The following is a 12,448-nucleotide window of genomic DNA, read 5'->3' on the forward strand; positions in this document are numbered from 1 at the left end:
TAGAGATTTTTTTTGTATTATTGAGGATAAAAAAAGATTATCATGATTCCAGCATTAATAGAGATATTGGTGTATATTTGATGCTGTTGTACTTGCTCGGATTAATTAAAAAATAGTGGCTCACGTAGCTGGTCAACGCATGGTGCTCGCTGTTTATTAGAATTGCCCTTGTCTGATTAATGGAGACAATATATTGTCCTGAAAAGATGGAAATGGCATCTCATGCTCATGTGATGATTGTGAGAAATTGTTATATTTTATATTTGTTGCAGTAATGTTATTTTGAAAAACAGTTTTGGAATGCTTACAGCCAGTATGTCTGCTAAAGCTGTGATTAAGGCGTGTGAAAGTGATGTCATCATTGATTTTAAACATTTACGTGTTTACAGGTAGTGATCTTACGGAATGTTGTTTTGGATTTTGGAGGATCTGGGTGTATATAATTTGAGGGATTGTGTTTTGTTCCTGGCTAACCAGGTCATTGGATATCTTGTCGGAGGAGACAGTAGAATGCCTTGTGCTTAGGTTAGAGATGATGTAATTAAGGAGGAGCCAGGTCTGTCTGTCATTCAGTTTGGCATAGGATTTTAAATTGAATTGACTCCTGAAAGGTTCTCTCCAAGGTCTCGGCACACAGAAAAGCAAGTAAGCCTGATTGTTAACTTTATATATAAGTGGTCTTTGGACTATACTGGTTTGCAAATTGGAATATATATAGTTACAAGTGTTGGGAGGAAGTTATAGTTTTTTTTAAGAAATGTTTTAATTGTTAACTGTAAAGTGATGACTTTGTTGCTAATGTGATTGATGGTGTGTTTAAATTAAAGTTTGTTTTAACACAAAAGCTACCAATATGGCAGTGTTATCACTCCTTTGATGAAGTCACCTTTCCAGGCAGTTGTACAAATCGCAAATAATTGGGTTCTCATCCGGGATTCTAACAAATTTGGGAGCTCTTTTGCCGGGATTAAAAAGTATAATTCCTTGTTTGTCTTGGGATTGTTGAATTTAAAGACAGTGAGTTTGAGGATCTGCAGCTTTCTGTCAGGTGTTGACGTACCAGTTTAAGAGGCAGTGACTTGTACAATGGCTCTTTCATGGCTAAGAGCTTCTTAGGTGTTGAAGAACTCCCTTTGGGTGATTTACAAAGGGTGGTTGAAACAAAGCTTTTGGATTTGGAGGATATACAGCAGTTGACTTTACCTGCAGGGTGAGGAAGGCAGAGATAATTAAAGCCATAGTTCAGCATTTAAAATTAACTTCATATGCAGTGTTAACATAAGCCTACTTGTGACAATAAAGATTAAAATTTGGAAGAGACACTGTCTGAATCATTGGATTTAGCTAAGATTCCGTTCTAAATGCAACAGTTGCAACACGGGAAAAAAATTAGACAGCTTGACTTGGAATTAGAAGCACAGACAAAAGACGAGGAGAAAGAATTTGAACTTCGGAAAGTGGAACTGATGGTGAGGGATTCGGAAAGACATAGAGGATATGAACTTAAAAGGTTGCAGTTAATGACGGGCGTTGAGGAAAGCCTAGAAGAAGGAGTAACCTCTCCTAGTCAAAAGCTAGTGGGGATTTGTTTAAATATGTTCAAGGTTTGACAAGAAAGATGTGGAAACCTTTTTTTTTAATCGTCCTTGAGAAAGTAGCTAAACAATTGATTAGGCCAAACACCATAAGAGTATTGTTAATTCAATCAAAATTGGTAGGTAGAGGGCAGCACGGTGGCACACTGTGTTAGCCCTGTTGCCTCACAGCGCCGACGTCCCAGGTTCGATCCCGGCTCTGGGTCACTGTCCGTGTGGAGTTTGCACATTCTCCCCTTGTTTGCGTGGGTTTCGCCCCCACAGCCCAAAGATGTGCACGCTAGGAGGATTGGCCACGCTAAATTGCCCCTTAATTGGAAAAAATTAATTGGGTACTCTAAATTTATTTTTTTTTAAATTGGGAGGTAGAGCTAGTGACGTGTTTGCATCATTATCGGGGGAGGTATCGAGGGATTATGATGGGGCGTGAAAAGCCATTGAAACAAACAAAATAATTTTGACAGGTGGATAAGTGCATTAAAAATCGAGTGAATGTATGAAGCTCTTGGGGAAATGATTATTCTGGAGGAATTTAATGATTTACTTCATGTAGTAGTTAGAACTCATGGAAGAGCAAATGGTTAAAACTGCTTGGCTGGCAGCAGGAATGCCAGACGATTTTGAATTGGTTAATAAATCAGGGTTTGATTTTAGACATTTTCAGTCTGTGAAGAATAGAAACGGGGGAAATTAGAAATCCACGGATTGTCAAGGTAAAAGATGTTTAGTTGGTGATGTTAAGGCGGGTTTGCCTCAGGTTAAAAAGGAAACCTATGATAGTGGAAGGGAGATAAGAAAACTTGAATGTTTTCATTGTAATAAGTTGAATGCACAAAGTCAGAGTGTTGGTGGCTTAAGCAAAGTACTGGGAAGACAGACTCTTTAAAAAAAATGATAAGTCAGTAGGGTTTATTAAAATAGCAAAATAAGTTGCCTTTTGTGTTGCCCACTTAATTATTTTATGTGGATGAGTCGGGTGTCATAAAAGGCATAAAATAACATGAGCTGTTCCATACATCCTGTTGTTATTGTTTTACTTTGGGATATTGCGATTCAGCTGAAACACGGTGCCTTTAGAATATCATTGGACTGTCTAAATGGTGTTTATAAATTAGCACCAACTAATTAAACTAGTTTGAATGTAGATTATTTTGTGTTCACTGTCAAGTTATAACAATGTTCCTTCAGACTTTTGAGGAATAATTATAGTAAATGAAGATAGGCTTGGTTTATTGTATAAAAAATGGCAAAATAAACCGTGGTTGCAGCTGAAGAGGCGCAAAAATGTGTACAGCCTGTTCAGAGTTTGATTGATAAGCAGATGTCAGATCTTTGTAATGATTTTATTTGTGAGGGTACGGTTTACTCGTGTTCAAAGTGGAGTAGGTAAGGAAATTAAGATCTTAAGAGATACATGAGCAAGTCAATCTTTAATGATGAGAAATGAGGAGATATGGGACGGGATTCTCTGCTGTCCGGCGGGGCCGGGCCGTACCGGCACCGAGGAGTGGCGTGAACCAGTCCGGCGTCGGGCCGCGCGGAAGGTGCGGAATCCTCCGCCAGCGCCGGCGGGGTTGGCGCCGGGCCAAGCGCAGAAGCGCTAGCGTGTTCTGGCGTGATCCCAGCGCATGCGCAGGGGGGTTCTTCTCCGCATCGGACATGGCGGACCGTTACAGCAGCCGGCGCAGAGGGAAAGGGTGCCCCCACGGCGCAGGCCCGCCCACAGATCGGTGGGCCCCGATCGTGGGCCAGGCCACCGTGGGAGCCCCCCTCCGGGGCAAGATTCCCCCTCCCTAAAATTATTAGGGGTATAGATAGGGGGGGGCGATTCTCTGAGCCCCGCGTTGGGCCGGAGAATCAGGAGCCGCGCCCCGACGCCGGCGCGCGATTCTCCGAGGTGCGGGGAATCAGCGGCATTTGCGCCAGCCCATTTGGCGCAGGGCCGACCGCTGGAATCGGCGTAGCCGTCGATTCTCCGCCCCAAATGGGGCGAGCGGCCGCTCGACACGACAGACCCGCTGGCGCGATCCACCCCTGGTCGCTGCCGGTGGGAACGCTCGGGGGCGGCCTTTGTGGCTGGAAAGGGGGTTCCAACCCCAGGGAGGCCCTATAGAGTGGCCTGGCTTGCGATCGGGACCCACCGATCGGCGGGCCGGCCTCTCTGTCAGCGGGCCTCCTTTCTTCCACCGGCACGTCTGGATCCATGCGCCCTTTTTGTGTGGGGCGGCCTGGGGGAGGACGGCCACCGCGCATGTACTAGTTGGCGCCGTCCCAACTGCGCATGCGCGAGACCCAAGGCGCCGCGTCTTTTACACGCCGCCGTGTCTCTGATGCCGCGCTGAAGCCCCGCCCACGTGAATCACGCGACGCCCCTGCTAGCCCCACGGAGGGCAAAGAATATGGGTCTGGGAACGGGTGCCGACACCAGAGTAAAACACTCCGGTTTTTACTTCGGCTTCGGCACCTAGACTCCAGTTGGGAGACTCCTGCCCATGGTGAACAGTTGGAGGCTTTTTCCCAGGGTGGAAATGACAATTACAAGGGGGCACAAGTTCAAGGTGCGGGGGGACAGGCTCAGTGGAACCTGCGGGGGAAGTTTTTTTTACAAAGAGGGTGGTGGTGGCCTGGAATGCACTGCCAAGTGAGGTGGTTGAGGGAGCTACATTAGTGACCTTTAAGACTTACCTGGATAGGCGCATGAACAGATGGGGTACAGAAGGATACAGGCAGTTGGTCCAGATAAGACACGTGATCGGCTCAGGCATGGCGGGCTGAAGGGCCTGTTCCTGTACTTTGTTCTTTGTTATTGTGGTGAGAGGAGTGGTGTGCCACTATGTAAGGTAAGGTTAGAGAGTCACGTGAAAAGTGGAGTGGGTTGAAGTAATAGAAAAACTACCTTTTTCAGGGGTACGGCATATCCTCAGTAATGATATAGCTGGATCACAGGCGAGATTGCAGCCTACAGTAGTGGAAAAACCAGTGGAAAGTCAGACAACTGAGGTGTTGCAAGAAGCACATCCTGGAATGTTTACAAATTGTGTGGTAACAAAATCACAAAACCACAGGTTGAGACAGGAGGATGAGAAATCAAGGAATAAAGATAGGGAGGCTGTGGTTCAGAGACAATCTTTCACCAGATTGTTAATAAAGAATAAGAGCAGGTGGAGAATGAAGCTGACATCTTTGCTTCAGGAAAGTTGGTGGAATTAAACAGAAGGATTCACAGCAGTTGTATCAGAAAGCAGACATAGAACTGGAGTGTTATGACATGATAAATAATGTATTAATGAGAAAGTGGAGACCTATTCAGACAAATGAGAAAGGGGCATGGTTCATCATGTTGTATTACCGGTGTGCTATAAAAAGGAGGTTTTGCAGGTAGCACATGAGGTTCCAGTAAGTGGGCATTTAGAAGAAAGGAAAAGTCCAGCAAAATAAAAAATCATTTGTATTGGCCTGGACTGCATAAGGATGTAGTTGAATTTTGTAGCACATGTCACACCTGTCAGGTAGCAGTAAAACCTCAAGCGCTAATCAAACCAGCACCCTTAATATTCATTCCAACATTTGAAGACCCTTTTACTAGGGTCCGAAGACAAAAAGTGGGAATCCATATTTGCTGACCAGAGGCCATTCCATTAGAAATATTACAGCTAAGAGGGTTTTAGAGGAGTTAACTACATTTTTCTTTACCAGATACGGACTCACAAAAGAAATTCCGGCAGATCAAGGATTCAATTTTATGTCTCAGCTATTCGAGAAAATTATGGATACATTAGGAGTAAAACAATTTAAATCAACCACATATCATCCAGAATTGCAGGGAGCATTAGAAAGATGGCATCAAACTTAAGACCACATTGAGGGCCTTTGGTAAAGATTATCCAGAGGATTGGGATAAAGGAATTCCATTTGTACTATTTGCAATTGAGGATGCACCTAATGAATCAACTATATTCAGTCCATTCAAATTAATTTTTGATCGAGGTAAGAGGACCACTTAAATTGATTAAGGAGGAATTGGTGAGTCAGCATTCTGAGGTTACATTGTTGGACTATGTGTCAAATTTTAGGGAGAGATTAAATCAGGCTGGTGAGTTGGCTAGAAAGCGTTTCAAATTGCCACAGCATGTGGTGATGTAAGTGGCCAATAAGAAATCTAAACTCAAAGCTTTGTTAGTGGGGAGAAAGCAATTAGCATTATATTATATCCCCCATGAGGCCCACTGGGACAGCCCGAATGATCTGCCCGTGGGGCTCGGGGAACTCGAGCACCCCCGCTGAGGTGCAGAGGCCCAACAGTGCGCCCGTTAATTCCCTGAGATAAAAGGAAGGAGTCTGCATCTGAGGATGGCCCAGCTTGCAATTGGACTGTTGCTTAGTTGTTGCATTTCTTATCTGAGAGTAGGAAATGAATTGTTTTTGACTCCTTTCCGAGACACCTGATTAACTATAATAATTATAACAGTGGTAAATGAACCATTAAAAGCAAGATTAAGTGGGCCTTATCAAATCGAAAGGAAATTGAGTGAGGTGAATTATTTGATTAAAAATGTCAGACGGAAGGAAAATTTAGAGAATTCTGTTAATATATTCAAAAGGTATTTTGGTAGGAGAGGAAAGCAGGAGGATGTGTTAGTATTTATATGTCGGAGAAGAGATAAATCCAAATTTATTCTGCATTTGACATTCTTCAAATTAGATTGGACAATGAGGAAGTAATAAAAAATTAGGATAATTTACTGAGTTACCTGCTGGAGGAAAATCAGAGTGACCTGAAAGAGTTATTACAATCACCTAGAGCTATATGTGGGGGTAAAAAAGGAAGTACAAAGATGATTATACATGATGTAGATGTAGGAAATTCTGTTCCAATTAAGCAAAATCCATATAGGCTGAATCCACTCAAGTTGGTACACGTTCTAAAGGAGATTGAAAGCATGCTTAAGAGTGATGGCATTGAAGTGAGTTGGTGGTTGAAGCTCTCCTAGCATGATGGTACCAAAACCAGATGGAATCAATGTGTGTGCTAGAGTAAAGTCAATACAGTAACAGGTCATATTTCCATCCTATTCCTTGTTTGAATGACTGTATTGAAATGGTGGGACAAGCAAATTTCATTATCAAATTTAACTTACTGAAAGGACGCTGGCAAGTATCTATATCGGAAAGGTACTGTGGCACAGTGATGAGCACTGCTGCCTCACAGCGCCGGGGACCCGGGTTCAATTCCGGCCTTGGGTGACTGTATCAAACATTCTTTTGCATGTTCTTCCCATGTCTGCGTGGGTTTCCGCTGGGTGCTCCGGTTTCCTCCCGCATTACAAAGATGTGCAGGTTAGATGGATGGACCATGATCAATGAGTGGGGATACAGGGATTGGGCAGGGGAGTGGGCCTAGGTACAGTGCTTTTTCGGAGGGTCAGTGCAGACTCGATGGGCCAAATGGTCTGCACTGTAGGGATTCAATGGAAAGGATGGAGGAAGTTTCAGCTTTTATGACGCCACACGGTGTGTATCGGTTTAAAGTCATGCCATTTTAAATTAATGTGCCAGCAATGTTCCAAAAACTAACCAACAAGGTCATGTCTGGACTAAAGAAATGTGCAGTGTACATAGACGATCAGATAGTGTTCAGTCAAATGTGGAAGGACCATTTGGAACATTTGAAGGGATTATTCGATCGAATACAAGAGGCTGGCTTGGTGGTAAACATGACTAAGCGCGAGTGTGCAAAATTCCAAGACTCATTCTTAGGACATACTGTTGGACATGGTCAGGTGCCCCCACGGAACTATAAAACGAAAGCCTATCTTCACTTAAACACCTTGTTTCCAGGAATATTCAATACTAATCCTGCACTTCTTTGGACCAAGTCTCTGCTATCATCATAGTATCATATTTCCATGTGGCTATCTCTACAACTCGCCAGTCTTCTTTAGGACACTTATCCATGCACTGTACTCCTAGTTTAGATTTTATAACTTTCTCCCTTTCCCTGAACTTTCCTACACCTTGCTATTTCCCACTCGTACTATTTGGCTCTCTCAATATTTTTGCACTTTGCTATTCCTCTTTAGCATTACCTTCTGGTTTGCACTCTCCTGCCAAGTTAATTTAAACTTCATCAGCTTAGCCCCAGCAAATCACCCAGCAAAGAAATTGGTCTTGGCTCTGGACTGATCCGACCTGTACAGGTCTCCCAGAACTGATCCCAATGTAGGGGCGGCAGGGTGACACAATGGTTAGCACTGCTGCCTCACGACGCTGAGCACCCAGGTTCGACCCCCAACCCCAGCTCAGTGTCCGTGTGGAGATCTCCCCGTGTCTGCGTGGATCTCGCCCCCACAACCCAAAGATTTGCAGGCTAGGTGGATTGGCCACGCTAAATTGTCCCTTAATTGGGAAAAAAAATTCATCCTAATGCTGCAAGAATTTTTTTTAAACTCCATCCTGCACCATTTCTCTAGCCATGCAATCATCTAGGTTAGCCTCCTGTTTCTATAGTCATTTGCATGTGCTACTGAGAGTAATCAAAGATTACTACTTTTGAAGTACTGCCTGTTCATTTCTCACCAGCTACCTAAAGTCTGACTGCAGGACCAGACTGTCTCTACTTATATTTTTGGAACTGATGTGGGCCACAATTGCTGGCTGTTCACCCTCCCCACTCAGGGTGCCAAATTCACTAATATTCAGAAATATTCAGAACATTTTAAAATTTACTGCTTTCATTGTCGGAAAATATGTTAGAAGTTAACATTTGTGATTGCACTTTCAGAGTTTTAGCTGTACCTAGTGTAGTAGCATAAAGCAGCAATGTCTGAATTTTTCTGTTAATGTTTGCATTTCGGTGTTGTTTCTACCTATTCAAACACAATTGTTCTGAAACAGTGAATTAGTTGACTCTTGGATCATATTGGATAGAATTACTAGAGTGCGGGAGATGGCCATTCGGCCCATCAAATCTGCCTGACCCTCTGAAAGAACACCCCCACCCTGTCCCCATAACCCAGTAACCCACCTAACACCATAACCCAGTAACCCCATCGAACGTTTTGGACACCAAGAGCCAATTTAGCCTGGTCAATCCACCTAACCTGCACCTCTTTGGACTGTGGGAGAATACAGGCGCACACTGAGGAGACCCACACAAACGCAGGGAGAAAATGACTCGAGGCTGGAATTGAACCCAGTTCACTGGCGCAGTGAGGCTGCGGTGCTAACCATTGTGCCACCGTGCCGCCCATGGATGCTTAAGATTCTTCTGTCACACTGAGGTAGTCCATCAGAGTGGTTCAGTGAAGGGAGTTCTGAGCCTTTCTCAAATTGATTTTGTGTAAAAACTCTGAAGGGCTTGCTTGACATTTATCCTTTTTGAGAGCTCGCTACACTTATGCTTACTGCAATTGTTATGAGTTTTCCTCGGAGGATGTAACTATAAAATGATAGCTCAGATTATTTAGTGAATTGAATTGCAGACTCTTACCAGCTTTGTATGGGAAAACTTGTCTTATCTAATGGCTTTCTAAAGCAGGATGTTTATCTCTCCCTGTTTTTTGTTCATCTATAGGGCCGGATCCTTCGGGCAGCATACAGGTTCCATGCCATGATAACTACTTTTGAAATGATCCTGGGTGGCTGTCCAGAGCTGAATGTAATTGACTGGCGGTGTGTGATCATTGATGAAGCTCACAGGCTGAAAAACAAAAATTGCAAGCTGCTGGAAGGACTGAAAATCATGAATCTGGTGCGTTACTTCAATTTGTGAAAATGTTATATAGTTGATGACATGCTATTTTACAACAGAAACCCCAAGACTTGCGCCCTGGCGCAGCAGTTCTGGGCCGTTTAGTTTGTCGCGATGTTTTACTCAGATTACTTTGATTGCTTTCTGCTAATTATTAATCTTAGTCATTAAATAATCAAATGTCTAATTAAGTGGGATCTCAGAATAAGCATTTTCAGTTTATCTTGTAATTGCAACCCAAATTGAAATCTTTAGTTGGAAGCTTCCAGCTCTTGAGAATTATTTATAAATGTAGCATCTTCTATACAGTGGTTTACGCTCTCAAAAGAAGCAAAACTAAATATTTGTATTAAACCACCAATGTATCATTGCAGTTTTTACTTAGTGATTGGTCCTTACCAGCCAAACTGATTCATTTAATTTTGCTGCATTTGGCAGAGTAGAGACTTTTGTTAAAAAGGCATGATTAAAAACAAAAGGAATAAACTGCTTCAGCCAGGGCCATAGTAGAGAAACCAGTATGGCAAGGTGAACAGGATTAATATTGGAGGAGGTGATTTTGAGCAACCTCCCTGGGTAGGGATGTGAAACTCCAGCTGGAGAGAAGAACATAGGCAGAAGAAACTGAATTTTAATTTACTGACCTGCCACTCATGAAACAGGATGAAACCATACAAATATTTCTATTTCAATCAAGGAACACAAGGTGCTGCTTACAGGAACTCCTCTGCAAAACACGGTGGAGGAATTGTTCAGTTTGCTTCATTTCTTGGAACCCCTACGTTTCTCGTCAGAAACCACATTCATGCAGGAATTTGGAGACCTAAAGAGTGAAGCACAGGTACTTGAAACAATGCATCCAATAATTCTCGCATTGATTAAGGGCAGTAGGCCAGATCAGTTAATCTTTGATGGTATGATACATACATAGATACATAGAAGATAGGAGCAGGAGGTGGCCTTTAGGCCCTTCGAGCCTGCTCCGCCATTCATCACGATCATGGCTGATCATCCAACCCAATAGCCTAATCCCGCTTTCTCCCCATAGCCTTTGATCCCATTCTACCCAAGTGCTATATCCAGCCGTCTCTTGAATATATTCAAAGTTTTAGCATCAACTACTTCCTGTGGTAATGAATTCCACAGGCTCACCACTCTTTGTGTGAAAAAATGTCTTCTTACCTCTGTCTGAAATGGTTTACCCTGAATCCTCAGGCTGTGACCTCTGGTTCTGGACACACCCACCATTGGTAACGTCTTCCCTGCATCTACCCTGTCTAGTCCTGTTAGAATTTTATAAGTCTCTATGAAATTCCCCCCTCATTCTTCTGAACTCCAGCGAGAACAATCCCAACCTAGTCAATCTCTCCTCATATGACAGTCCCGCCATCCTTGGAATCAGTCTGGTTCGAGAGCAACAACATCCTTCTTCCGAGAAGGAGACCAAAACTGCACACAAAATACGCCAAGTGTGGCCTCACCAAGGCCCTGTACAATTGCAGCAACACATGCCTGCTTCTATACTTAAAACCTCTTGCAATGAAGGCCAACATACCATTAGCCTTCTTTACCTCCTGCTGCACCTGTATGCTTAGCTTCAGCAAATGGTGCACAAGAACACCCAGGTCCCGCTGCACACTCCCCGCTCCCAATTTACAACCATTCAGGTAGTGATCTGCCTTCCTGTTTTTATTCCAAAATGAATAACCTCACACTTATCCAAATTATACTGCATCTGCCATTGGTTTGCCCACTCGCCCAACCTGTCCAGAAGTTGCTGTAGGGTCTCTGCATCCTCGTCACAATTCACCCTCCCACCCAATTTGGTTTCATCTGCAAACTTTGAGATGTTACATTTTGTTCCCTCATCCAAATCATTAATGTATATTGTGAATAGCTGGGGTCCCAGTGGCGATCTCTGTGGTTCCCACTGGTTACTGCCTGCCAATTTGAAAAGGACCCATTAATCCCTACTCTTTGTTTCCTCTCTGCCAACCAGTTTTCTATCCACCTCAATATATTTCCCCCAATCCCGTGCACTTTAATTTTGCACAATAATTTCTTATGCGGGACTTTGTCAAATGCCTTCTGAAAGTCCAAATATACCACATCGGCTGGCTCCCCCTTGTCGACTGTACTGATGACCTCATCAAAGAATTTCAACAGATTTGTCAAGCATAATTTTCTCTTCATAAGACTCTGACTGATCCTGCCACTGCTTTCCAAATGTTCCGCTACAAAGTCCTTGATAATGGATTCAAGCATTTTCCCCACCACCGATGTTAGGCTTTCTGGTCTATAATTCCCTGCTTTCTCTCTACCTCCCTTTTTGAATATCGGAGTGACGTAAGCTACCCCCCAATCTGCAGGGACAGTTCCGGAGTCTATAGAATCACGGAAGATGACCACCAATGTATCCACTATTTCCAGAGCCACCTCCTTAAGCACTCTGGGATGCAGATTCTCAGGCCCTGGGGATTTATCCGCCTTCAATCCCATCAGTTTTCCCAGCACCAATTCTCTGCTAAATTTTGCAATCAATAATAAAACCAGTCATAGGTTTATGTGGACCATTGCAGCGGTCTGTCAAACTCAACAAATGTTACTAATCTGTTGTGATGAAAGGTCATCGAACTGCACTGTTAACTGTTTCCCTCTTCACTAATTCTGACATCGTACCCAGTAATTTATGTTCTTTTGTCAGATTCCCAGCATTTCTACACTATTTTGCTTTTGTTTGTCTTAATTTAATTGTGTATCAGTGTGGTTGTTATAGAGCAGTTACAGAATAGCAGTGCCATAGTTACTAGAGAGTAATACTGTGATCATCATGAACACATCTGGTTTTTTTTCACAAAAGGGTTAAATCTTGAATATTATTTGATTACTGAGTGATATCAATACAATATAGAACAATGTTTCAGATTGCACTCCTAGGATCCTGGTTACCATTTGATTTACTCTTTCCAATACATTTTTAATATTTGGTGTAGAAAATACATTTTATTCGGGGAGAAAGATCAAGACTCGTAACCCTTCCAACATTTACCTTACCCAAATGAAAAGTAGAATTTAAATCGTCGAACTATGCATTTCCACTTAA

The 12,448-nt window shown here is 43.1% G+C and overlaps 1 protein-coding gene across 12 annotated transcripts in view; it reads left to right on the forward strand.

Annotated features, from left to right (window-relative positions):
• chd9 (chromodomain helicase DNA binding protein 9) overlaps positions 1 to 12,448 on the forward strand; it is a 268,042-nt gene that overhangs the window by 168,292 nt on the left and 87,302 nt on the right. For all 12 annotated transcript variants that reach the window (XM_038806710.1, XM_038806712.1, XM_038806713.1 and 9 more), the window contains 2 exons: positions 9,169 to 9,345; positions 10,043 to 10,186. In XM_038806710.1, coding sequence (XP_038662638.1) covers positions 9,169 to 9,345; positions 10,043 to 10,186 — 321 coding nt within the window. The remainder of the gene's footprint in view (positions 1 to 9,168; positions 9,346 to 10,042; positions 10,187 to 12,448) is intronic.

The sequence above is a fragment of the Scyliorhinus canicula genome, chromosome 9, assembly GCF_902713615.1.
Source record: "Scyliorhinus canicula chromosome 9, sScyCan1.1, whole genome shotgun sequence".
In the NCBI taxonomy this organism is placed as follows: Eukaryota; Metazoa; Chordata; class Chondrichthyes; order Carcharhiniformes; family Scyliorhinidae; genus Scyliorhinus; species Scyliorhinus canicula.